We start from the raw sequence: 26,173 nt of genomic DNA, 5'->3' as shown, positions 1-26,173 counted from the left end.
GCTTATTCACACTAGCATGTCTCATATGCGAGTATTCTATTCATCTCATACAGAGAAGATTACTTTAAAAAAGCTGTAATACAATTACTTAGTAACTTTATTTCTTTAAAAATCATCATACTTATTGCTTATATTGTTATTATTCTCATTAGAATGTGTTGTCTCGTAATAACATAGATCATTTATCATTAGTTCTTGTAATGAGTCAGTCTTAATAATGTCAAATAGTTATTTACCGTTTTAGTTTTAATTTTTTTCTTATTTTGTTTGATCGTTCTCATTTGTAGATATATATATATATATATATATTTATTTTTAATGGTTGGCATGCATTTGATATTTTATTTTATATTTTGCACAAAAACTAAAATACTTACATTGCAACAATGCCGATGACTGTGGTATTGAATGTGTTTGAGCAGAAATTGTGTATGATGTACAGGGAGCGGAGTGTGGTGTCAGTGGAGAACAACACAGTGAGAGTGAAGGCTCTCGGCTCGGAGCACTGTTTCTCCTATGATTTCTGTTTCCCATCGACCGGGGACGCTGCCGCCTCCCAGCAGGATGTTTTCCATACCCTGGTAGAGCCGCTGGTCGACGTTGCGTTCCAAGGCTACAATGTGTGTCTGTTCGCCTACGGACAAACAGGTTCCGGCAAGAGTTACAGGTACTCTTTACACTTAGCTGTTTTTTGTCAACATGGAAGTATTGTATTTACTGTAACACTCAAATTGGAATACATAATGTTTAGAACTATTGCTGTTTTTTGCTAACGCTCAGCCTGTCACTTGAAAGGATGAAAAGATGTCATCTCTGTATGACTATTTGTCTGCACGACATTTCGAGAACAAACTGACTTATAGATGAACAACACTGATAATGCATGTCACTCCATAGGATTTACCTGTGCGTTAAGAAACAATTTTACATTGGTCTAATGGGTAACCAAGATGCAACAAGAAATTTACAGAATAAATAAACTTGCAAACAAACTAAGTATAATCAAATGAGATTTTAATGCGTGATATTTTTATTCATTGAGTAAAAAGAAAAGATAATAGAGTAAGTAAATGTTAAAAGTTGGTGACAAGATTTGATTTCAGTGCAATCTTGCATTGTAGTACCTTCCTTAGCATTTCTACCTGTCTTTCTTACTGTAACTTGATGCTTATTCTGTTCTTTATGATTATGATTAAAGTATTATTGATTGATTGATTGATTAGCTCACTGGAACTTTTGTTATTTGAAGACTGCTCTGAAACCGGTCTTAATGAATAAAAATGTGAGTGTATCATAATATGTGGCAAGGTATGTCAAGAAAAAAATTTAATTTGTAGACTTTATTTAGCTTGAAACTTACGTTCTATGTATACAAGAATGAGTTCTATGATAGTGCATTTAGAACCTTGGGATTTGGCTGAGCGTCATTAAAGCCTATTATGTGGTGTGATCTTGAGCCTTTAAAGTTTAAACTAATATATACGGCATAAATTTCCAATTCACATTGTGTCTCTAAACATCGCTAACACAATAAAAACAATGTTGTGGTACTTCAGCCTTAAATATATACATATATTATATATACCATTTTGTATAAATAAATAAAACTACTATATAGTCTTAATTTGTTAAATCCACACATCCAGAGATGTGTGACAGCTAAATTTCAGGTCAAAATCACCCTTAATATTCCATATTTTTGTGTAATAACTAATTTCACATCTATTTTAAATGCTTTTAAATCATAAAAATATTCAATATTAAAAGGTGTGATATGAGAAACTCTAGGAATGTAATATATGTTTATTTTCCTTCAATGCCATGCCTACTTGAAACCTCTCCTGTTTACCCTTATTTTTTTTTTATTTTTTTTTATTTATTTATTTTTTTTTTTTTTTAAAGGAGAGGCCGATCTCCTTTTTTTTTTTTTAAGCCTTATTCTGTCCGTCCTCATGGGCCACAGGCCTGTGCGAGGATCTTATCAAACAGAATAAAGGGGAGAGTCGATACAGTACGAGGTTGATTGTACTGATAAAAAGTGCAACGGTCACAGACAGGATTTGAACCTGCGCTATCTCTAAACTCAGACCCAAAGTCCAACGACTTAGACCGCTCTCGGCCGTCGGCACTCCTTAATTTATTTATTGTGTTTGTCATAGCATGATGGGCGAAGATACGGCGGATGGAGTAGGCATCATACCTCGGTTCTCACAACAGTTATTTAAGATTATTGAGAGTTCTGAGGAGTACTCCCACACCAAGGTGGAGATCAGCTACTTTGAGATCTACAATGAGAAGATCCATGACCTGCTAGGGCCAGCACAGAACGGCCGAAGTGCACCTCTGCGTGTGCGTGAACACCCGGAACTGGGCCCATATGTGGTGGATCTCACTGTACACAATGTGCACTCCTTCGAGATACTCCAGGTACAACTCTCATAGCATTTTCAGTTATTTATTCTTTTAATCGGTGCTAAGGAAGAATCCGAAAATATTTAAATTTTATCCAGACAAAATCAGTATACAGTAAGTGGAAACACTATATTAAGATGCTGCTTTCTTTCTGATAACTTGGCTCTTAAAGTTTCATACTAGAAATGTAGACTTTTGTAGTTCGGATCTAATTCAGCAGGAGGCCAAAAATTATGTATGCAGTAATATTTTCATGAAGTCTTCTTTCTGCCCTAAAATTTCGTAAGTAAGACCAATCTGATCTGAGACCTTTTTTCACTCAATTTTATTACTAGATCCATTTACATGGTACTTTTTAAGGGCTACCTATTTTTTATAGTTCAGCTGGTATTATAAAAAAATTACAATAGCTTGAGTTCTATAGGATTTATAGTTATGGAACTGAACCCTTTAACCGCTGTAGACAAATGTACTCGCAATTAGGCCTTTTGTCATCACCGTTACTGAGTACCGTTTAGTACTCTCGGACATGAGCCTTTGGCACTCTGGCAAAGTCATTTCGACTATTTAGCCATGGCATTCAGTTGTATATTTTTCAAGTTGGCTGATAGATGGGGTGACGTGAGTTCACAAGGCTAAAAACTGAACGTGAATTCCCCGTACATCAATGAAAAATAACCTTATAATGTGTAAGTTATGTGTTGTAGTAATGAAAACAAACTATTTCCATATGTATTAATACAGTGATATGTTACAGGACTGGCTTAGAGTGGGGAACAGTCACAAGGCAACAGCAGCCACTGAGATGAATATGAACAGTTCTCGGTCTCACTCCATCTTCACTGTTACCCTCACACAGTCACAGGCAGAAGTGAGTAATCATCACATTTATACTCTTGCTTCTGTAGTTATCTAATAGATCTCCCACAGTAACTGGGAATAGGAAAGAGGGAAGTAAATAACAGACTTTGTTGCTGTGACGACAGACTTAATCTCTGGACAATATTTTATAATCTCTAACCATTCGTATTAACATTATCTTTCTTCGCCATCGTCAACAACAGTAGAAATTTTCAAATGCAACAGCAACCAAGAAAAATATAATGATGTGGCATCAATTTTTCATTAATAATCTAACTAGAAACATGTTTTTAACGTAAAAATTGATGTGATTGTTTATTCATTATGGAGCGTTTCAGAGGTTAGTGATATTAATGCAATGGAACAATGTATGCAGTTTAATTAGTCAATTAAGTCTAAATTAAAATTCAATCTAACAGCTTACGGCAATTTCTCAAGATAATTAGCAAGATAGTTTTAACAACGTATCGTTGTGAACAGGAAAAATGAGATTTTCTTACTTTTAACGCAGAGGCCAATCTCCTCCTGAGCCTTATTCTGCCTGTCGTCGTTGACCACTGGCCAGTGGGAGGATATTATCAAACAGGATAAAGTTAAATTCTATGGTACTGATAAAAAGTGCTACAGTCACAGAAAGGATTTGATGCAACTATAAATGATGAGAGGTACATAGGTTTGAGTGAACACTACAGTGCTTTACGATCTAAACATGCAAAGTCTAGTATAAAAGAAGAAGTATAAAATCTCATGATCCTTAAAACAAATAGAATTGCAAATCATGTAATTTCTGGTGTAAGCTTGAGATGTAGCTGTAGGCTACACAAATGGCAGCCCACTAACTACAATGAAATGAAAAAGTTCATTGGACTTTTGTTGTAGATGTAGTTCATCTTCCTCGAATCTCTGACTATTGTTCTAAAAGAATTTTATACAATAATTGTCTTGTAAAAAAAATCATTAGCTGAAATAGCTTCCAATTATTACTAAGATTTTTGCATTTTAACGACAGCTTAAATATTCTACATCAGGGGAGACTATCCAAAAAATTGATCCTTTTTTATCTCATTCGATCAGAGTTTTTAGGGAAAAAAGAACCCCTAGGAACTAAGACATTGTTATAGACAAGAATATGATCCCCTTTAGGGGAAGGCTTAATTTCAAACAGTACCTACCTACTAAAACAAACAATAATATGGTATAAAAGTTTTAAAAATCTGTGATTCCAATTGTTATACCTACATGATGAAGGTGTACATTGAAAACGGTACAGGTTCAGAAGAAAACTTTTCTTTAGCAGCTTCTCTTGTATTGGCCCTCATGGAAGGTTTGGTTGGTTGGATCCTTGGTGAAGGTCACAAACTGTGTACAGACAATATTTACACCTTCGTAGATCTTGCAAACATTGTTTACAAAGAGAAACCTATCTTGCTGGGACAGTAAAAGATAACAGGGCCTGGTTTCCTCATCAAAAATGTAACTTAAAGGAGGGAAGCTGAAAAGAGGTGAAATGATCTGCTTAGAGTAGGAAAATGGTATCATTTACACTAACTGGATGGATGAGAGGATAGTTAGAAAGGATAACAGGATTTCGGATATTTACCATCGTTATATGTTACAAAAGATATAACACAACATTTCAAGGATTGGAATCTATCCTCTTCTTCAGGTGGGTGAGATATTAATATATACAAAAATAAAGTACAGAAAGAAGAGAAGACGTGAAAGAAAAGGGTTTAAACATACCCAAAAGTTGCTTGGAATCTAGTCAAGTCATTGTCACTGCATAGAATGCAAGTCCTGAGCACAAGTCACGAGTACGAGAATCACAATCACACCAACATATGCGAAAGTGGGATATTAACAAAACATCGATGTTGGCTCTTTCATCGGCACTGTGTCGTGTCATCTTAAACAATGGGCCAGAAGGGAGAAGAGGTAAAGGTAAGCCGATTCTGGCCCTATGTTGTTGTCCTAGACCTTAGTGTCATGGTGTGCGTATGAATTTTGTTGTTTGAGGTTTGTTTAATTGATGTAATCCTTTGAGATTTCCTAGTTAGTTATTTTTTAAATACTGGTACCCTAAGCACGAGATGGTTTCACAAAGCAGTCAAGGGAATGCTTCTGCATATAGCAGTAGTTAGCAACTGGTTAGCCTACAAAAAAAAGAAGAAAAAAACAGAAAGAACCAAAGGAAAGTTTACTCTATCACACCATTTCAAGAATGACTTGTTTATGCTTTACTAAACATTCAATATAACATTGTAGAGTCTGCTAAAGTGTTTGGTCACCACTACCTGGCTGAATCAGTATGTAGGTGAAGGTAAAAACAGATGTAGGGTAATGAAAAACTATAAAGTGTGCTACCAAATTTTAGTAGCCAATGAATGAGGGTTGTCAAAAAAGCCAAAAATCTCAAAAAGTGCTAGCTTCTTGTGATCAATGCCCTTGAAAACCATATTTTTGTAAAAGGTTTTTTAATACGTACACAAATAACATGTTTTTTAACTTACATTAATATATCTTATTTTTTACAATTATATGTTCAGTAAACAGTATTGTAATACACTGTTAACTGCATTTTAATACACTGATATTTCTTGTACAAATTGTCTTTCTAATTTAAAATTTTATTTTCAATAAACTTAAAATTTTCTAATATAAAGTACCGACTCAATAGGACCGTGAGAACTGGCACTTTTCAATGGCAACATACAAGCCTAGAAATAACTGTAAACTCAGCATTGGTCTGTAAATAGTCTTAAGATGTGCAATGTCAAAAATATTACAGCTTAATGTCATTAGAATACAATCTGGAGAAGCTGTAAGGCAAAACCATCAAAAATGTCATATGGTTATCTCTTACACACTCAGATAGGCAGCTTGCTGCTTTCATCATAAAAACTGCGACAACACAATCAGTTCGGCTTGGCATTTTTAATGTGTTAATAATGTAATTTTTTTAATGTGAAAAGGAATAGAATAGAATAGAATAACTTTATTGATCTCAAGGACATAAACATGCATCAGATCTTTGTTAGTCGTAAAACAACTATAATAAAGATAAAACAATAGTACATTTCATTGCATGCAAAGCAAGTAAAAAAAATATAAGCAAATAGTATATAAAATAACAACAATGTTTATGTAAAACAAGTCAAACTGTAAAAAACATTAAAACATCTAAAAAATCTAAAAAAGAGGATATTTACACAAAGTCTAACATCTGCAACATTTGATTCATAAAACTCGCACAGCCTATAGAACGGATTTGCAATCAACCAGGCATGTATTATTTTCTTAAATCTTATAAAACTAACATGCTGAGCACTCTGAGACAAACAATTAAAAACCTTTATACTTACAACCTCATGAGCATTTAGTACTTTAGAGAGCCTGGTGAAATGTCTAGCAATTTGGCTACTGTTTCTTGTGTTATGTTTATGTACATTACTGTTTAGTGTAGTGTGGGGCAGGTTTTTCTTTACATGCTGCAAGCAGAGAAAAAATAAACATATTAACGATAGTCAGAATACCCTCTTGGATAAATAGTGGTCTGCAGTGAGATCTGAAATCAGCCTTTGCAATAATTCTGATAGCTTTCTTTTGTACTAACAAAATACTGTTTACTCTACACGAATTCCCCCACAAAAGCAAACCATATGAGAAGATACTTTGAAATAAAGCGTGATATACCATTTTTTAAATGGTCTTTAGAAACCAACGGTCTTAAATGTCTTAACAAAAAAAGAACTCTACTTAATTTTTCTTAAAACATGCTCTACATGCACATGCCAGGATAACTTGGGATCCATAAAATCCCAAGCAGCTTCACACTTTGAGTAATATCACATTTCCTATCATTTGCCTTTAGAGTAAATAAAATACGCTGGGTCTTGTCATGATTTAGATAAAACATATTTGCTCTATACCAAGCATCAGCTTGCTCAATTAAATTAGGAACATTTACATCAGTTCTAGAAGTCAAAAGAGTGACATCATCTGCAAACATTATGGTTTTTACAGTTAATGTTTTTGTCAAGATCATTTATCATAACAAGAAACAAGAGTGGACCCAATACCGACCCCTGTGGTACACCAAAGGGTACCTCAGCATAATCTGAGAAACTGCCTTTTGAATAAACTTTTTTGAAGCCGATTGCTGAGGTAAGAGTTAAACAGTTGAATTTTCACAGCCAATTATACCATAGTGTTCAAGCTTTTTCAGCAGAATATCCCGGTCAACGCAGTCAAAGGCCTTAGAAAGGTCGCAAAGTACCGCACTGGTGCCATATCCTCTCTCAAAACTGTAGAGCACATAGGACACCAAATCCCCGACCGCGTCCACCCGTGGACAGTCCAGATCTAAAACCATATTACTATTGGTAAACATCTTATTGTGCTCAAAAAAGTGCTTAACTGCAATTTCATTACTGATTCGTAGACTTTAGCAAAAATGGGTACCAGAGAGATCGGTCTATAGTTACTGACCTCATCCTTATCACCTTTTTTAAATATTTGGCACTACTTTAGAAACTTTAAGCTTGGATGGGAAAATACCTTTCGAGTAGACTGGCATTTAAGCATAAGGCTAAAGGAAAAGAAATTACATCAATTACATTCTTAAGTACTACAGAAGATATACCATATATATATCACAGCTTCTCTTTGGTTTCATTTTGGCTACTATATTACATATGTCCATAGAAGAGACAGTACTCCATTTGAAGGAAATCTGAGGGGTTGCGACTTGCACGAGATCGGCTTCCGAAGTATCCACTTGAGGGATACTCTGCCTCACATTATTTACGGCCTTTAAAAAGAAGTTGGCAAAAACGTCGGCAGCTGGAATATCGTTGATAAACACTGTTTGAGCCCAGCTCGCTCTTCACAACCTGCCAAGCAGCTCTACATGTGTTGTCTGAGTTGAGAATAAAGTTAGCATAACTACTTTTCTTAGCTTCAATTATTTCAGCTCTATAAAGCTTTTATCAGAGAGCAGACCAGTAGTACAAGATCGTCTAAAGGAGCTCATAACCTCATCTTTCAATGCGGCCAATTCTGCTGTATACCATTGTTGACATTTAGTTTTAGGGATGTTAATGGTACTTTTCTTATGTTTTACAGGCAAAAAGATATTTAACCAGTAAATGAATATGTCATTAAATTTATTAAACATATCTTCACAGCTAAGGCCACCCAACAAAAAAGCCCAATCGAAGCCGTTCAAGCACTGTTTAAAATCCATGACCTTCAAAGATGGTAGAGGTCGAAAGCTAATTTCATCAAGACCCTCATTAGCCTTAATGTCTGGTTTGATTTTACACAAAATAGACAGTTCAATACTCAAAAAATAATGGTCCAATATTTGGCAATCATGAACTTTCACCATATAATCAGAGTTTTTACAATGTTAGTGACAATATAGTCAATACAGGATAGGCCTCTTGTTGGTTTGAAATTTGTGCAATAGAGCCCAGCTGTTCTTAACAAAATTGTGGAGTCTAAGAGTATTCAGTTCATTTCCACAAGCTTCAATGTTAAAATCTCCACACAGAACAATACTAGACTTAAATTTTTGCAAATAATCCAAAAATATAAATCAAGTTGGTCTAAGAATATTCCAACATTACTACCGCTGGGTATATACAACGATATTACAATAACCTTAGTAGTAAAAAGTCTAATGGCACATACAGTAGAACCCCTCATATCCGGCCACCACGGGACCGAGCCCCTGGCCGGATAACGATTCGGCCGGAATTAAACCAACCTACAGTACACAGCACTTGACGGAAACAAAACAATTGTACTGTACTGTACTAACCGCACTGGAAATAATCAACGAACTGTTTACAGGTTAAACCTATTAGCTCAACTGAGGACAACACAGGAAAATGTAAACAAATAGATACACCAAAATAACGCAAGAGTCGTGGGAGACTAGTGCGTGCAACTGCGCGTCTACAAGCCGTGGTAAATAAATTTCGATATTGGCTTCCGGGAAGTGGCCGGATTAAACCGAGGTGCGGTAAAACCGAGGCCGGATATGAGGGGTTCTACTGTACCTCAAAATTCATTTCTATGCAAAAAGTGCTAACATCGAGTTCATAATACTCCAAAGCATCTTGCACGTAGATATGGCATATGGTAGTTAATGCTGTTTTTTTTGTTTGAGATGTGGACCATTAAACAGTAATTCAAACCCATTAAATTAAATCCTTAGATACAGTTAAAGTTCATAAAAGTCTAATATTGAATCACATGAGGATTACTATGAAAGCTATTGAGATTATCTGTGAAACATGACATAGAATGTTTAAGATTACACATAATTATTATCATTTTGATAATGCGAACTAACTAATAAATTTATGTTATTGTTAACACTACTGTATCTAAATTAGGATTTGTTTAAAACCAATGCGAGACAAAAGTACAGTTTTATCTGTAACCTTTGTAAATTACACACTATAGAACTGGTTTTAATTGTCCCCTCTCACACTTCGCTATCCTTATATCCTTACCTTTTTAATTCTTTCTGGTTTTTTCTACTTGTGGAATTAGAAGGGAAATTACACTTTGAATATACCAGTATACACTTCCTACCGTTTCTTCACTCGGATTGAGTTGATCTTTCTCACAAAATTTAATTTTATTCAATCTTCCAATCCAAATGTCTTTTTTCTTGAAAGCTGATCTTGTGCATTGTTATTGCCTGGTATTGAAGAAATATTACATTATGTTCTTGGGTGTCTCTTCAAACTCACTTTTCATTATATGTTTTCTAATTACATTAATAAATGTAATTATTAATATTAATTATATATCTTAATACACCCTAACAACGGTCAAAATAGATTTCAATAATATTAGCAATTCAGGTAAATCACATGTTTTGGTCTTTTATGTACCAAACAAAAGGTAATGGCAATGTAAATTACCTTGGCTCAAAAAAAGCTAGAGTTGAGACTTTTACAAATGAAGCTTAACTTGGCATAACTTAAACTTTAGACTTGCTTGTCTTTACTTCTTGTGTATTAATGCTATATGTTGTCTGTCTGTCAGGACCGACCCAGTCTCTGCAGCAAGATCAACCTGATAGACCTGGCCGGTAGCGAGCGTCTGGCACACACCTGTGCGACAGGAGACCGACTCAAGGTGAGAAATTTGATTCAGAACAGCTGTCAGAAGATTTTCAATTATTCAGAGTTGAATTTAAACCATTTTCTTATGCTTTAAAACCCATTACAAATGAAAGCTTTTGTTTATTTTGTCAATCTCAGAATGTTCATTTTCGAAATAGGATTTTTGATTCCTGTTGCTTATCGAGAAAATTATACTGGACAGCCAGATAGTCAAGTCGATTGTTTCTCTTTGCTGGCTGTCCCGACTTAGCTTACTGACCAGTATACTCGAAGTCACAAGTATAACATTTGTATAGAGAAAAATTGATCGTGCCAAACGAATAGTTGTGACCAAAAAGTAACTTTGAACTCAGTTGCAAAAATTCATGTATGAAAACAAGTAACTCTACAATATGAACTAGTGGCAGCTCTAAAGGTTGACAGATATTGATCTGACATGATGTAAACTAAATATATAAACCAATTTGATCCAGATAAGGTTATAACTCTTAATGCATTAACAAAACTAGATATGCTAGTGTGATCTGATCTATTTTTAACTAAATGTGTTTCAATTTGATCTAAGTGGGAGATATACATTTTATCGGGGTGCAGTACTACTTGATTATCTTGAGTTTATTCCCACGTACACAATATCATTTCAAACTGTCGTCCAGACTTTATATTTAATCTGATACATATACTTTTTATGCCAGTTTAATCATTAAATCATTGTCTAGAGCAGTGGTCTCCAAACTACGGGGTTCAACCAGCCCACAGCCAATCATCAAAAATTAATTTATGTCAATAGCCAAGTAACAATAGACTTCAAGACTGTGAGTAAGGAATTCGTGCGAGTTAAACTGATGTATCTATTAGTCCTAAAATATACTTAATACGATATGTTTTATTTTGAATAATATTTTCAATAGTAATAATAATACTTTCCTTGCTTTGGGTCAATCAGTTGATGTTTCCCATTCAGCTGAAGTCCTTCTTTTTTAAGACAGGTGTGAATAGTGATTTAGTAATCATCGAAGAATTGGTTGATAATTCATCATCCGTGGATAGCAATGTTCTTGAGGCAGGAGTTTTTTTTATTATTTCTCAAATAAATGAGAATAGCTACAGATGGAGGTAAAATATTTTGTGGCCCTAAAACATGCTTAGGAGAACATGTTTGAGATGTAGTTATTATTCCACTGATGTAATTCCACTGTATTATTCATCAACAAGCCTTGTGTAATAAAACATTTAGGTTTCAGAAGTAATGCAGATAGTTTTTAAGAGAGTGACTTATATTAGGCCTCCTTACGCTCTAAAACGCCACCAATTTAAGCATTTTCTTTCAGTTATACAATATTTTTATAATATGTCAACCTATTATGATTTTATATGATTTTTCATGATATGTTCATGATTTTAACAGGCCAAACCCGCAGAAGAGTTATCAGATTACCACTGACTGAAAGCCTGAATTTGCAGACTATCTTACCACTCATCTCACTTTAAAAAATTTAAAACTCGTAAGCAAAAATTTGTTTATAAGATTTGTTACAAACACTTTAAAGATTTTAGAACAAAACTTGCGCTCATGTGAAATTAGTTGGAAAACACAATCCACAATCTGGAATCACTTTCTAGTTGTATTATGCAGTTGATATCATGGTGAAACTAAGGGAAGAATTTCTAAGACGCTTTGCTGACTTCGGTGATGCATCAACAGTAAATAAGATTGTTCCCTGGTCCAGAGAATCCAATGATTGCTAATCAAAGAAATTATTAGCTGTGATTTTGTTTTTTTTTTTTTTTAAGTTAATTAATTTCGCAATATTATAATTTTAAAATTAATGTGATCAGTTCAACATTGTTGATCACTCCAATCACTTTTTCTTTACATTTACTTCAAAAACCTATTTTGTGTCACTCATTCAGTGAGAGTCAGTTAGCCCATTCACCTTTACATTATGCAATTTTAAAAGTATATACTCCAATAAAAACATATAGATGTTGGTTATTTTATTTAGTAGCAAAGTACCTGTTTACTACAGCTTCACGGATATTACTCTGTCTCACGATTCATTGTATGATCTCATTAATTGTATGACAACATGGGGGACTCAGATGGGTGCCAAGATGGCATTAATAGTGCAAAAATATCTCTCAAATTACTCTGTTTTGCTGCACTATGTCAGGAAACTTATAGCTTTCTACAGCTGGAAAACTTTTAATTGCATGGCAAGTTCTTAGGGAGAATTTTCCACAGGCATTAATTATCTTTGTAATTTGTTTACTCACACTTTACTAAGCTTGGCCTCTAATAGCGGTGTACTCCGGTAATCTTGTCATTCTAGTGTGAATAGCCATGAATGCATACTAAGGTAAGTGTATGCTGAAAGAAATATCTATATCCATACCCAATATCTCCATCCTGCAGATTACTCAAAAATTGAACTCTCCAACAGACATATTTTCAGGATCTTTTACCCCGCTATTTGGAAGCAATTCTGTATCACACAAAAATGGAGGCTTTTGCACCAAGATGGTAATGACTATTAAGAAAGGGTTCCACATATAAAATGTCATCTCTGAGGCAGAAATATGTAGTTAGACCCAAGCATTCCTTATCACTATAAAGATCCTTTTCCAATGGCACCATCCCTGAATGCTTATGACCTAGAATAGGTGAAAACATGTCCAACAATGAGAAGTAAGATACCCCTAAGCATGTATAAAATCTAATATGAAACACCATGTTAGAGATGTAGCCTCGAAAAGTGTTTTATAATAAATAACATAATATGAATAAACTTTTAACACTTTTAAACTTTTATTTTTCTTACTATGTACATTTCGGAATCATTGATTCCATCTTCAGGTACAAAATTTTGTACCTGAAGATGGAATCAATGATTCTGAAATGTACATAGTAAGAAAAATAAAAGTTTAAAAGTGTTAAAAGTTTATTCATATTATGTTATTTATGAAACACCAGTTTTCTTAGATCTTAGCCTAGAAGATGTTTCTATAAGAATTACACAATTAGGAACCTCTGTATCAAATTTGGTTTGAATTGATCAAGAACATTATGGTATTTGTTGTATTGATAAGTCGTCTTATATTGCAGAAAGTGGCATATTTTAACTTTTAGAACGAACATAGTTTAGTTGTCTAGGATTAGAGATGATATCACGAAGGCTTTGGAAATTTAGACAAGAGGATAATATCATAGTAGGCTACTAAGTTTAACTTTCACAACTTGTGCCAAGACAAGAATATTAAACCATCTAGAACAGGACCTATGTTATAAATGTTTCAAACTTTAAACCAGTGTCATTTTTTTAGGTGATTTATTTATATCATGGCTATTTGTCATTAACCTTACACAACATTTATGTACAGTGGTTTCCAATTATATTGAATATGAGTATAAAATGCAGACTAATATTTATTGTTATTGTACAATACATATCATTGCAAACCTGGTTGTTTGGCTTTAATATTTCTTATTAATGTAAGTATATCTCAATTAATAATGTTGATAATAGTGTACTAATCTTCTATACTGATGCAAAGTTTAAACAATATATCTCAGGCCTAAGTGCATTAAACATTAGTTTGTTTATCACAACCCAAGCTTGCAATTATATGTCTATACTACAGAGGACAGGAAAATAACTAGTGTATTTATAACTTTGATAAGGCTTATCAAAGTCTTGGTTAAAAGTTTTCAAGCCTCTTATTGCCTCTTTGATATCCTATCTTTCCATTGTTTGATAAATCGTGTACCTTCAAGGAAATTGCTATGATTTTATAATACAAGGTAGTAGTCCGCCACACCACGTGTTTCATAACAAACTGAAGTTCTTCAGTGAACTGAGATTCTTGCAAAATTTAAAATATACACATGAAATCTTCCTCGAGATATGTTGTCTAATTATATATATTCACATTTTTGTTACCAGGTTACATTTTAGAAAATAGTTTATTTGCAATTCATAACATTGTATGGATTTACTGTACTTTTATAGTGTATGCGTTCAATTAATTTCAAAATTTGTTTGTATTAAAAGTGCTCTAAATAAAAAAATATATAATGGTTTTACATTCCAATTTTACTTATATTAAATGTAAAAATAAAGTAAAATGATATTACATGACTTAGGTCCTCTTTAGCAAGAGGGCAAGAGTTAATGTACATGTACACCATCTGGTGTAGATGATATACAAGGGCTATCCAGAACGTTACTGACGTTTTTGAATGGTACGGCATTAGGTGGGGTTACAGCTGCCATTCTGGTGTCAAAACACTCTGGCGTTCATAACGCATCGAGCTGTAGCCACGCACGGTCTGCATCTCTTTTAATTTTCTCACTGTGATTAATTCAAATATGTGCTGCAATTGAAAATCACGCCACTTGTTAAGTACGTTTAGTAAAAAGGTTTTTGTTGGCAAAAAATCATAAACCAATTGAAATATATCACCAACCGTGTGAAGTTCATGAAAATATAAAAAGGAGTGAAAGCAGAGCAAGGCAGTGGTGTATTGACTGTAAAAATGGCCGCACCAATATTCATGACGATTTTTGAAAATTTGATTCGTTCCCGCCTGATTTCTGCCGTGATAGCTGTCGGGATCTTTTGCCCTCGTCAGTACGGCTTCAGAAAGGGACGATCAACAATCGACGCGATCACCGAAGTCAGAAAGCAGTTGAGAGAGCCACAACCATTTCTCCCGCCGAGTAGTGCTTCTTGTTGCTCTTGATGTCAAGAATGCCATTAATTCGGCGAGATGGGTCGATATGTTGGATGCACTTCGTGACACCTTCCGCATTCCAACGTATCTGTTGCAGCTCATCGAGGACTACCTCCGTTCTAGGCATCTGATATACGACACCCGAGACGGAGCGCGGACGGTGGAAGTCACCTCTGGTGCCGCGCAGGGTTCAATACTCGGCTCGGATCTCTGGAATATCGCTTATTACAGCTTCCTGAGATCCGAGATGCCAGAGGAAACCATCTTAGTTGGGTACGCCGATGACGTTGCGGCTCTCATCGCCGCATGCAACGTTGAACTGGCCCAGCTAAGTTGAACCAGGTCATGCGCGTGGTCAACGCCGCCTGAATATCCGATCACGGTCTTTCGCTTGCTATGAGCAAGATGGAGATCGTGGTCGACGGGGAAAAGAATTAACACCGTCGTTCCGCTGCGAGTGGTAAGGGAAGTGGTCCAGTCAACGTGTGCCGCCAAGTACCTCGGAGTCATGGTGGACAACAAGTTAAGCTGGAGAGACCAGATCTTCCGTACGGCGGACAAGGCTGCTAAGGTGGTCTCTTATCTTAGTAAGCTGATGGCCAATGTCGGGGGTCCTCGGTCCAGCAGAAGACGGTTATTGATATCCGCAGTCGAGTCCGTGCTCCTTTATGGGGCAGAGCTGTGGGTAGACTCTCACCAAGGAATTCTATAGGTTGCGACTCACCCGGGTTCAGCGTCCAGCTGCGCTCCGGGTGTGTTCCGCCTATCGGACAGTATCCGAGCCTGCCGTCCTGGTGGTTGCTGGAGTCATCCCTGTCAAGCTCTTGGCAGGGGAGAGGAAGGCGATTTATCAGAGACAAGGCGAGAACGGCAAGGACGCAGCAAGATCCGAAGAGCGCGCCCGAACCTTCCAGCAGTGGCAACACAGCTGGGAGCACGAAACCTGAGGACGATGGACTGCGTGACTCATCGAGCAGGTTAACCATGGGTCGAAAGGCGGCATGGCGAGGTGGGCTACTACCTCACGCAGTTCCTGACAGGTCACGTCACGGCTATTTCTAGTGACTGAAGATTTTATGTTGAAAATCAATGACGAAGTTCGTGAAAATCGCCGTTTCATTACTGAACTCTCGAAACTTCATGAAATTGTAGGGAAGCTTGAATACCACAAATTTTGGGCCAAGTGGGTTCCAAAAATCCGATCACAAAAAAACAAAGACTTGCTGCATTGTTACCTTTCCTTGATGAATATGACAAACATGGTAACGAACTTCTCAATCATATCGTTACTAATGATGAAACATGGGTGAAGCATGTCATTTGTGAAACAAAATTGCAGTCTATGGAATGGGGGCACACACATTTTTCAAAAAAACCAAGAAACTGTCTCCAAACTCTGTCAGCAAAGAAGATTGTGGCAACTGTTTTTTGGGATGTTAAGGCTGTGATTCTAGTGTATTACCTTGAACGAGCGATACAAAATAAGCGTAGGGGAAAATTGAGCTTAAAAATTTTGTTTTTCCACAACAATGCACGTCCCCATTCAGCCAATCGTACACAACAAGTCTTGAATGATTTTGATTGGGAAGTGTTTGATCATCCGCCTTATAACCCAGATCTGGCACCAAGCGACTACCACCTCTTTCCAGGGATGAAAACCTGGCTTGCAACGCAGCGATTTGATAGTGACACTGAACTTCATGCTGGCGTTAATCAGTGGTTAAGATCTCAGGTGGCTGATTTCTACAAAGCAGGAATCGAAAACTTGTGACATGTTATGATAAATGTCTCAATTTGAATGGAGATTATGTTTAAAAATAGCCTAAGAGTGTAGCTTTTATATTTATATAATAAAATGTTCCTATTTAAGTTGGTTAATTTTTATTTCAAAACGTCTGTTACTTTCTGGATATTCCACGTAGATGTCAAAAAGAGCAAAACATTCGCAGAACGGTAACCCAAAAAAGTATACTGTTGTAAACAATCAACATTGACTACTTTGAAATGTTACTTTTGTTTTGAAATTTGGGATTTGGCCACTATGGGATGGTAAGAGCAAATTTTTAATGTTTTATTCAAAAGTTTTGGATTTACTTACGTAAAATTAATAATAAAAAAACCAATTTTGATCTTTAATTTTTTTGGGAGATTGTGGTTGTTTAAAGGTTCACCAGTCCATCCCATCAGTTATTCTTTGTTTAAAGTTTTTGTTGATGATGAATGGTTTGAAATAATTATAGGATTTCGAACATCTGCCATCTTATTTGTTACAAATTGTATAACACTACGTTTCGAGGATTGAAATCTACTGTCTTCCTCAGAATCAGAATTGTGGTAAACACTGCATTTGGGAATATCCTTATAGTCTTATTTCAGTTTATTGTGCACATTACAATTCACAAAATGCTGGGAATTTATAAATTTATTGATTTATTACCGTTGGGAAGCAAATTGGATTGTGTGTCACGAGAAAAATTAATAAAAACCCATTCATATTCTTTTATAGAAATTTCATCTTACAATGCGAAGTGTGACATGTGGTTTAAACCATACACGGCATGAACACGTATACAGTGCACGTATGTACAAAACTGGTAGAGCTTTTGAAAATACATTTTTTATCTCTTCTTCCAAAAAATAGGGAATAAATTTACTATGTCAAAAACAGAGTTTTTTAAATCTTTAAATGCGCGTTTATTGAACGAAGGCGAAATTTTCTTCAGTGCTTTAAGGGTTAAAACCCAAAGAGTGCAGCAATGAACTACCATTCAGAAAAATGTGTCATACCTGTCGGGTACACAAACAACTTAAAGTTCAAACTGGAGAAAATTAATCCAAGCGATGTCATTACACAGAAGTAATGAGCACAAACAATACACACATACCAGTGAAAGTGGATTACTGACAAGAAAAGTAATGTCAGCATTTCCTGTGAGGTTGCAGCTTGTCATATGAAACAATCAGAACAGGGGTTGATGATCGGGAGGAGAGGTGTAAATATAGCCACATCCGGCTTATGTTTTGATTCTATACTTCAATGTCATTGAGTGTTTACAAATTGTACTGGTTGAGGTTTGTTCAATTGGTATACTGTAAATACGGTTTTTTTAGTCCTGTGTGGTTCAGTTTTTTTGGTATGGTTTGGTTTTTACAAAACTTTGGATAAGACAACTTTCAAAAGAAACTAACATTTTCAATTTATGTCCCAATAAAAACTCAAATTATTCTTAAAGTTGTTTGAAACTTTAAACCCCCACAATCTCTTAATAAATACCAAAATAAGATATTTAGTGATAAACTTGTTATCAATCCACTAAGCCTCCATCTCTTAGAAAAAAGAAGAACATAAGGCCAAAATTAACTTTTTATTGTTCTAGCTTCTATGATAAAATTTATGTTTTACAAGTCTTTTTCCTATTGCTTTAATTTATTTTTTTTTTGGGACAATTGTTTCTTTTGTAAATGGTATAAAGAGAATGAAATTTAGAGACAAAGCTTATGTATATACTGTTTGAAATGGTTTAGTTATGACTTTAACGAGTTAAAATATACATAAAGGCAAGTTTCAATTCTATTTGTGAAATAAAAATAACAAACTTTAGTATTTTCCTTCCTTCTGTTAAAAATATTGAGTGTTGAGCAATGAACGTGCTGAAAAACAAACATGGATATGTATTTAAAATAATAATAAACCGCGATTTTGTAATTCTTTTATACATACAGATATTGCAGATTTGGAAGCTAGTTTTCAAACTCAATGTAATTTAACTAGGGAGGGGGTATTAAACTCCCTCTCCCTACAAACAGGAAAATAGAAATGATTTCAAAAATTGCAGTGAGACTGCATAAGATGCAGTAATACAAACTACACATGCATTAGAAATATTTCCTGGAAATGTAATTGCTCTATATTGTGAATACTTAGGGGTTAATGAATTAATTTTCAATTACTTGGAGAGTCATATTTTTATATCTTTTATTATGCTATTGTAGTACTTCTTGTAATAATACATTTTTCTGATACTGTATTAACGATTTTTTAAATGTTATTCAAAATATAATTATAACATTTTGTAAAGAGTTGCTATATGTAACAACTATATAGTAGTAGGATGTTTGTGACATTTAAAAATATTTCATTTAGTTAGAATTTGTTAGTATAAACTGGTTTTAGTATAGACTGGCGGCGGCAGGTCTTTGTGGTATTACAATTTTTACAGATCCCAGTAATGTCAACAGGCAGAGGAAGTGCAAGTGTATTTGAGGGATTGATTTTATTTTCATTGGATTTGGCTTATTAAGTTGAATATGTATGTAATGATTTGGGCTTTTGTTATGGAGAGATGTTTTTATATTAAGTTTATTATTTTTTCTGAAGAGTGTTAATTTATTGAGATATTTAAGCACAAAACAATTGTATTAAAGAAATAATTTTCACAATAGATTAAAAGAATGATGGGTACTAAAATGTTACTAATCAGGAATTTATAAAGAAGGTCTCATTTAACTAAGCAAAGTTAGAACTGAGTAGCTCTTTCTGTCATTTAAGTTGGGGGCTGATGGCTTAAAGATGACTTCCTAACCACAACCAATGACCAAGCAAGCAGGCTGTTTCCATCTAACACCCATCTAAGCTATACCCATGCTCTGCGTAGTGTTTATGCTATTCAAAATATTTTAATTTTGTATATTTATGACATTACTATATTTAACCTTAATATATCATGCGTTTATTTTTAGTTCCTCAGAGCTATTCAATACTTCCCCTTGTTCAGCTTTAAATTATATACATATTTTGAATAGTTAATAATTGTCATACTTTTTCAGGAAGGTGTCAGCATCAACAGGTCTTTGTTGACTCTGGGTAAGGTGATCTCCTCCCTGGCTGAGAACAAGAAGAGAGGGTTCATCCCTTACAGGGAGTCGGTGCTGACATGGCTGCTCAGAGTGAGTACATCTCTTAGTTCAATGTCTTAGTCTGTTTCTGTCTAATTTGATATTCCATCCGTTTTGTGTGAATCCATAAAACTATATAAAATCCAACTATTCACTCCTTTATCGTTCCTTCAGTGTTGTAATGTTTTTTTTTTTTTTTTTTTTTTTTAATTGTTAAAAATAATATTTTTTAAAGGTAATTAATTATCCATTATAGTACATCATTTTATTAAGTATTATTAATTCCAAAGAGTTAATCTTAATAAATAAATTATCTAATATTTTCTTCACTAGATGAAATTTGAAACATGTTACAGTCAATTTACTTTTCCAAAATCACTAAATACTGCAGAAAAATTATGAAGTAGCCACTGCTCTAAATTTTTTCAAAACAACATTTATAAATAAAAGAACATTTTCAATACAAAAAAATTTTATACAAAAACTACCTAATGTGCTGTGCAAAATATTTCCATATTCAGAAGAGCTATCACTGTTTGAGCACTTCTATTTTGTCATCGTAGCTGTTATTCACTATAACTGGGTTGCTGAATGAAAAGAGTAATATGCGGTTTCTATCAGTACTGAGTATAATGTATTCACTGAAGTATGGACACAGCTACAGTTGCTGTTTGCGTCAGTATCAAACAGTGTGTCGGCAATAAACCTTTTCATTAGCATGATTGCTGATGACGCAGTTTCAATATTTCGTGATGGAGGGCAAATGGCAGTATTTAATTACTGCATTTTTGGATGTGTAACCGACAAGTGATATCAATGCACTGCTTACATAGAACAGTTGTTGTTGATGAAGTTATGATAATAGTCATCCTAGTTTAATTTTAAAGTAAATATCTCAAATAGTCCAATTGCTTACATGAATTGAATGAAAGTGGTATTCCTCCAATCAGTTTTGTACAATGTAAGTTTTGTACATTGCATGTAAACCAACATTTAATGAACTGCTGAGTTTGTTTTGAAAGATACAAAAAACATTTATTGTTTATTAAAATTTTATGTAAAATTCTACAGAACTAGAAGTGCTTTTTTCAACTGCTGTAATCAAGTTAATTAAAGTTCAGGTGTTCGTAAAATATGATGTGGCTAGTTTTGATAATATCGTGATGGCAAATTTGCAAAGTGAGAATTTGCGTGTCAGCTTTGTCTATTAACCTATTGCATGCTACGGCTAAACTGCGCTCCTAGCCTCCGAGCACATGTATGCAGCCAAGTGCAGTTCCCATTTGCTGCACTTTCTTGATTGATTGATTTATAAAAATAATAGTTACGTGTTGGTATTGTTTTGTTCAGAATAAACTGTTCTTTTATGTAGTAAATTTTGTTTCGTGCTCATGCTTCATTGAAGCACTTGATAGAATTCAGCTATTACTCACAAAGACTGCAAAATAGCTGTGTTTTGTATCTTTTTTTTTTGTACATGATAGTGGATCTAATGTTTATTCTTACTTGTAGGTTCAGAAGGTACTCTTTGTTAAAAAATTGATTTTTGATAATTAAAAAAAAATTCTTATTATCATTAACAGCTATTTTGAATTAAAATATTTTAAATTAAACATACTTTTTTTCTTTTTATAGTACACACTTCTCATGAAACACACTGCATATGTATATTTACATGAAAATATTTTTAAAAAAATGTGTACTAAAAAGTTAACACTAAAAAACTAATAAAACCTGCATCAGAGTTCAGTTTTAAAACTACAACAAACTAAGGAATTACTACATAGAGAGATTTTGTAGAAGATTCCCGGTATGGGAGAACCTCTTGGCCTTGCATTCAAGAGGTTAAAGCAGATCAAGTGTAAATGGCTTGGAACCAATATTTATCAGTAGATTCCATTGTTCTGTTGCTGGTAAACTGATGATGACAAAATTGATAATTTTTACTCAGAATAAGTCAACATGAGGTAATCTGTGTATATGTAGGGATTTATTACTTTATTAGTTATTTAATAATAATAATAATATTTATTTCCAAAAATAACACATCATCTGTACAAAAAATAGCATTGACTTATAACAAAGAGCAATACATCTTTTGTAATATACAAAAAAAGCAATTTTTAAACCATTATTTTATGTATCTCCATAGAACTGATAAAAAGTCCCTTCAATTCAGACAGGATTTGAGATTGTGCTATCTTCAACTCAGACCCAAAGTCCCTCAGGCTATGCAGCCATGATTCTATAAAAAAAAAACAGACAAAAATAGTTTGTTTTTTAACGTAAATTTGTACACAGTTGAATTTTAAATTTCTACATAGGATTCTTGTGTGCTTATCATCAATTGACTTTTTTAAGGCTAAGACTATATAATATCAATGAATGAATGAAACTGTATATATAAAATATGGAGGAAAGGCTTCCTCATTAATTTTTTCTATAATTTATTCATCCATGTCATATTTATTCATGATAACATCAACTACAAACCTATAATTTTATAATTATGCCTTTTATTATAAGAATTTAATCTTTCAATTATTTTTTTACTGCTTCAATTTTTTTAATAGGTTGGAAAAATATTATAGTCAATTTTTGTACATAATTATTCATCATCATCAGACGTTTCCGTTATCACGGGTCGTCGTACACAGCCTCCTCCACTTTTGTCTGTCATTCCAGGTCTCCTCTTCCTCCACCTGTATTTTCTGTAGTCCCCTTCTCTCTATGTCTTTCCACACTTGGTCTTCCCATCTTCCTCTCGGTCTTCCTCTTGGTCTTCTTCCTCTTTCCTCCTTCTCCAGTGCTATTCTAGGCATTCTATTGTCTCCCATCCTCTTCACATGCCCCATCCACTGTATTCTTCTTCCTTCCATTGTCTCTTGCAGAGAAACTACCCTCAATCTTTCTCTAGTTATTTCGTTCCTTATTCTGTCTCTTCTTGTACTCTTCTCTATCCCATAATTATTATTATTATTATTATTTTCAAAACAATAATAATTATTGATTTTACATATGAGAGCCTCAAAATGTGTTTAGAGACATATGGTTATATGATTAATATTTCTGTAAAAGTATTTATTTTTAATTTAGAGCATGATGACATTGGTTCTAAGTTACCTATCCCTATTATTCTGTGATATTCTCTATTAATCATAATTTGGGCAGTAAATTAACAAAGAATTAAAAAATAAAAATATGTTCTTTCAGGAAGTGTGACACATTTTTAAGACTTATTCTCGTAATTTAATACTAATAAGAATAAGTCACAAATTTGTATTACATTGCCATTTTTTAAGAATCTGTATAATATATGAAGAGAATAAATGTTCTATAAATATTGGGAATTTAATATGAAATAAACACTAATTATAGATTTAAAAACATATGTTTACTTTAAATACATGATCTTTACATAATATAAAAGTTAACAAAGCATTCAAACATACTTATTACCTAAAGCAAAAAATTATAAACAATCAGTTAACGACTAGTTTACGAGTTTATTACATCTGAACTCTTATACTTGAATAATGTTTATTGTTTGTTGTTAATGTTTGACAAGATTAATATTACTGTTTTTTTTTTTCAGTATTTTCTTGTGTTTATAATAAAGCTCCATTAATGAATCTAAGGTTTGACTAGTGAGCGAGTTGTGTTTTTTTTTCTCCACTTAAATATTTGTTTCATCAGTTCATTCACTTTGTAAATTATTTATATACATTTTATGAGGAAGAAAGTCTGCCTCACATGTTCATGTCAATTTTTATTTGCAACAAAATTAACGAATGATAGATGCTGTTCTTTTGTTTAACATTTACTACTTTAATTGTCATATAGTGTAATAAAGCGATAAGTAGTAATAAACTTATAATAAAATAAATATTACTCTTCCCATTTGTGTCAAATAACTAATATTAACAAAGATAGCTACGCATTTCCTAACTGTGTTAAACTTTATTAAAAATATATTTTCTTTAGTGGTGAAATACAATTGTATGCTTATTAACAAATTTAATAAAAATAACCATGACAAAAATATTATACAAGCTATTCAATTTTTCCAGTCATAACACTCTCTTTTTATGTAAAATAACCCATAACCGTTCTTCGAAATAATATATACAAGCTATGTACAAAGTTTTATTTTTTCAGTCTTAAAGAATTCCTAAAAATCTTGTTTTATAGTATTTTTTTATTTAAAAAAATATATCTATAAAGGTAAAAAAACATTCATATAGAATTGTAGTATCGGTATAATAATCTTTTAGAACACTATCTAGCTAAATGCATATCTATGGAGTTTTTTCCCTTAAATGCAACTGGTCTATTTGTAACAAGGCACTTTACAGCTATATAATCAATACTTGTTCTTGTAATCGATCTTGAAATAAAATAACAGTTACAAAATGCTAATTTGAACTAAGTCTATTATGTCTATATTGTATATGTCAAGATTTTAGAAACCCATTACATTGTAGTTTTTGCCTGAAACTCTTGAAGATAACATTTTCAAAAATTACTACATGTAAGTAAATTTATACAAGAAACAAATGAAATATTTTCCATTGTGTAACGTCGTTGTCACACTTGAAGGTGTTTAATACTGTTAATTAACCATATTGCAACTAGTAATACACCAGGTTCAGCGGCTGAATCTAACTGGATATAAGTGGTCTTAGAAGCTGATAACAGTTCTTGTTCACTCTCTCTGCAGCAGTTTAGGAATTCCTCTGCTCTTTCTGTCCCGCTTCCTCCTGACACTCCTCCTCCTCCTCTTCCTCCTTGATCTTGTTGCCAGAATGGTCTTGGGACTTGGTCCTGATGTATTTCATTAGGCTGCGCCGTTGCTTCTCTTGACAAATCTTGCACGGCTCCTTCACAGTGGTCTTCTTCTGGAACATCTGGTTCTTCGGGGGGCTACCTGAAAATAATATATCCATGTTACAAAAAAAACTTCAGTTAACAGTGTCATATAAAAATATTACTCTAAAACATGCAATATCAAAAACCAACTAACAAGTGTACTCGTTTCTAAATGTTTTTACAGCAACATGTTTATATATAATTGAATCCACTTGGTTGATCCTAATCTTGCTCACTCATTGATTAGAAAATATTCTACAATTTTAAATGTCAGATTGGTATACCATAAAGGATTGAGTGTAATTAAACGACATTCAGTTCCCAATATATTCACTTTTATGATTTTTTTTAGTATTTTGAATGTCGCATTATTTACAAACTACATTTTCAAAAGGCAATGCATTATTTTCAACACTCTAACTGTTTTAATATGATCCCTCACAGTAACTCTATTTTTGCTTTGTTCATACTAAAACTTAAGTCAGTTGAAACATAAAGATCCAAAATTTAATATTGTAACATAAAACTTTCTACAATTATGTTATATTTTTCATTAGAATATTATAAACTTGGACGTTTACAATTTCAATTTTTCTCATGTAGTTTCGTAACAGGCAAAAGTTACCATATGTATTTTTGGCTTTTAGAATCCATTGTCTAAAGAGCCAGTACAAGTAAAAATGTTTTTACTAAAAAACAAATGCAGAGAAAAATACATTGTTGTACATATTTGTAAATTTTAATAAATGTATTTTTAAAATAAATAAATTTTTGATTAAAAATGTTTTCTAAGAAATGTTAACCTTAATTTTGCACTTTTTACTATTTTAAACAGATATTTTTGGCCTTGTAAAAACTTTATATTGCATAAACCCTTATTATTATCATATTTTTTCTTCTAGATGTTTTTTACTTTTAGCCTTGATTACAGATTCTAATCAAGGCTTTTAGATAGCAAAAATTCTTCTAATAGAAATTAAACTATCATAATTGGTTAATAAGAATTGGAAAAAAATGTGCAAATGTTTTTACGGATAAATTTGTTTTACTAAAATACATTTTTTTAATTTTAAAGTTAAATTTAGCATATAGTTTTCAGATGCAATACAATGCTCTTTTAAATTTTAGATTTAGTTAAATAAAATATAAAATGCCTAAGAATGCGTTCTACGTGTACATTGCAGGCAAGACTAATTCTCTGCTATTGTTTTAAATATTTATGACTTTTTTAGTGTAGCATGATGTTTTTCAGTAT

General features: G+C 33.4%; 2 protein-coding genes across 6 annotated transcripts in view; one reads left to right on the top strand and one right to left on the bottom strand.

Moving 5' to 3' along the window:
• The window catches only part of LOC124364458 (kinesin-like protein KIF14), a 33,657-nt gene extending 13,480 nt beyond the window's left edge, over positions 1 to 20,177 (top strand). For 2 of the 5 annotated variants that reach the window (XM_046819958.1, XM_046819954.1), the window contains exons 7-11: positions 443 to 667; positions 2,160 to 2,427; positions 3,170 to 3,283; positions 10,339 to 10,431; positions 19,981 to 20,174. In XM_046819958.1, the coding sequence (XP_046675914.1) occupies positions 443 to 667; positions 2,160 to 2,427; positions 3,170 to 3,283; positions 10,339 to 10,431; positions 19,981 to 20,130 (850 nt within the window). In that variant the 3' untranslated portion in view covers positions 20,131 to 20,174. Of the gene's footprint in view, positions 1 to 442; positions 668 to 2,159; positions 2,428 to 3,169; positions 3,284 to 10,338; positions 10,432 to 19,980 lie in introns of all 5 variants that reach the window. The other 3 variants (XM_046819956.1, XM_046819955.1, XM_046819959.1) reach the window with 3 other exon arrangements.
• Positions 20,178 to 23,421: 3,244 nt separating this feature from the next.
• Positions 23,422 to 25,010, bottom strand: LOC124364457. The gene has a single exon (XM_046819953.1). The coding sequence runs from the start codon at positions 24,993 to 24,995 to the stop codon at positions 24,774 to 24,776; it is 222 nt and encodes a 73-aa protein (XP_046675909.1). The 5' UTR covers positions 24,996 to 25,010; the 3' UTR covers positions 23,422 to 24,773.
• Positions 25,011 to 26,173: the final 1,163 nt, after the last annotated feature.

Source organism: Homalodisca vitripennis, chromosome 6, assembly GCF_021130785.1.
Source record: "Homalodisca vitripennis isolate AUS2020 chromosome 6, UT_GWSS_2.1, whole genome shotgun sequence".
In the NCBI taxonomy this organism is placed as follows: Eukaryota; Metazoa; Arthropoda; class Insecta; order Hemiptera; family Cicadellidae; genus Homalodisca; species Homalodisca vitripennis.
The sequence above is the reverse complement of the archived record's forward strand: the minus strand, read 5'-3'. Positions and strand labels throughout refer to the sequence as shown.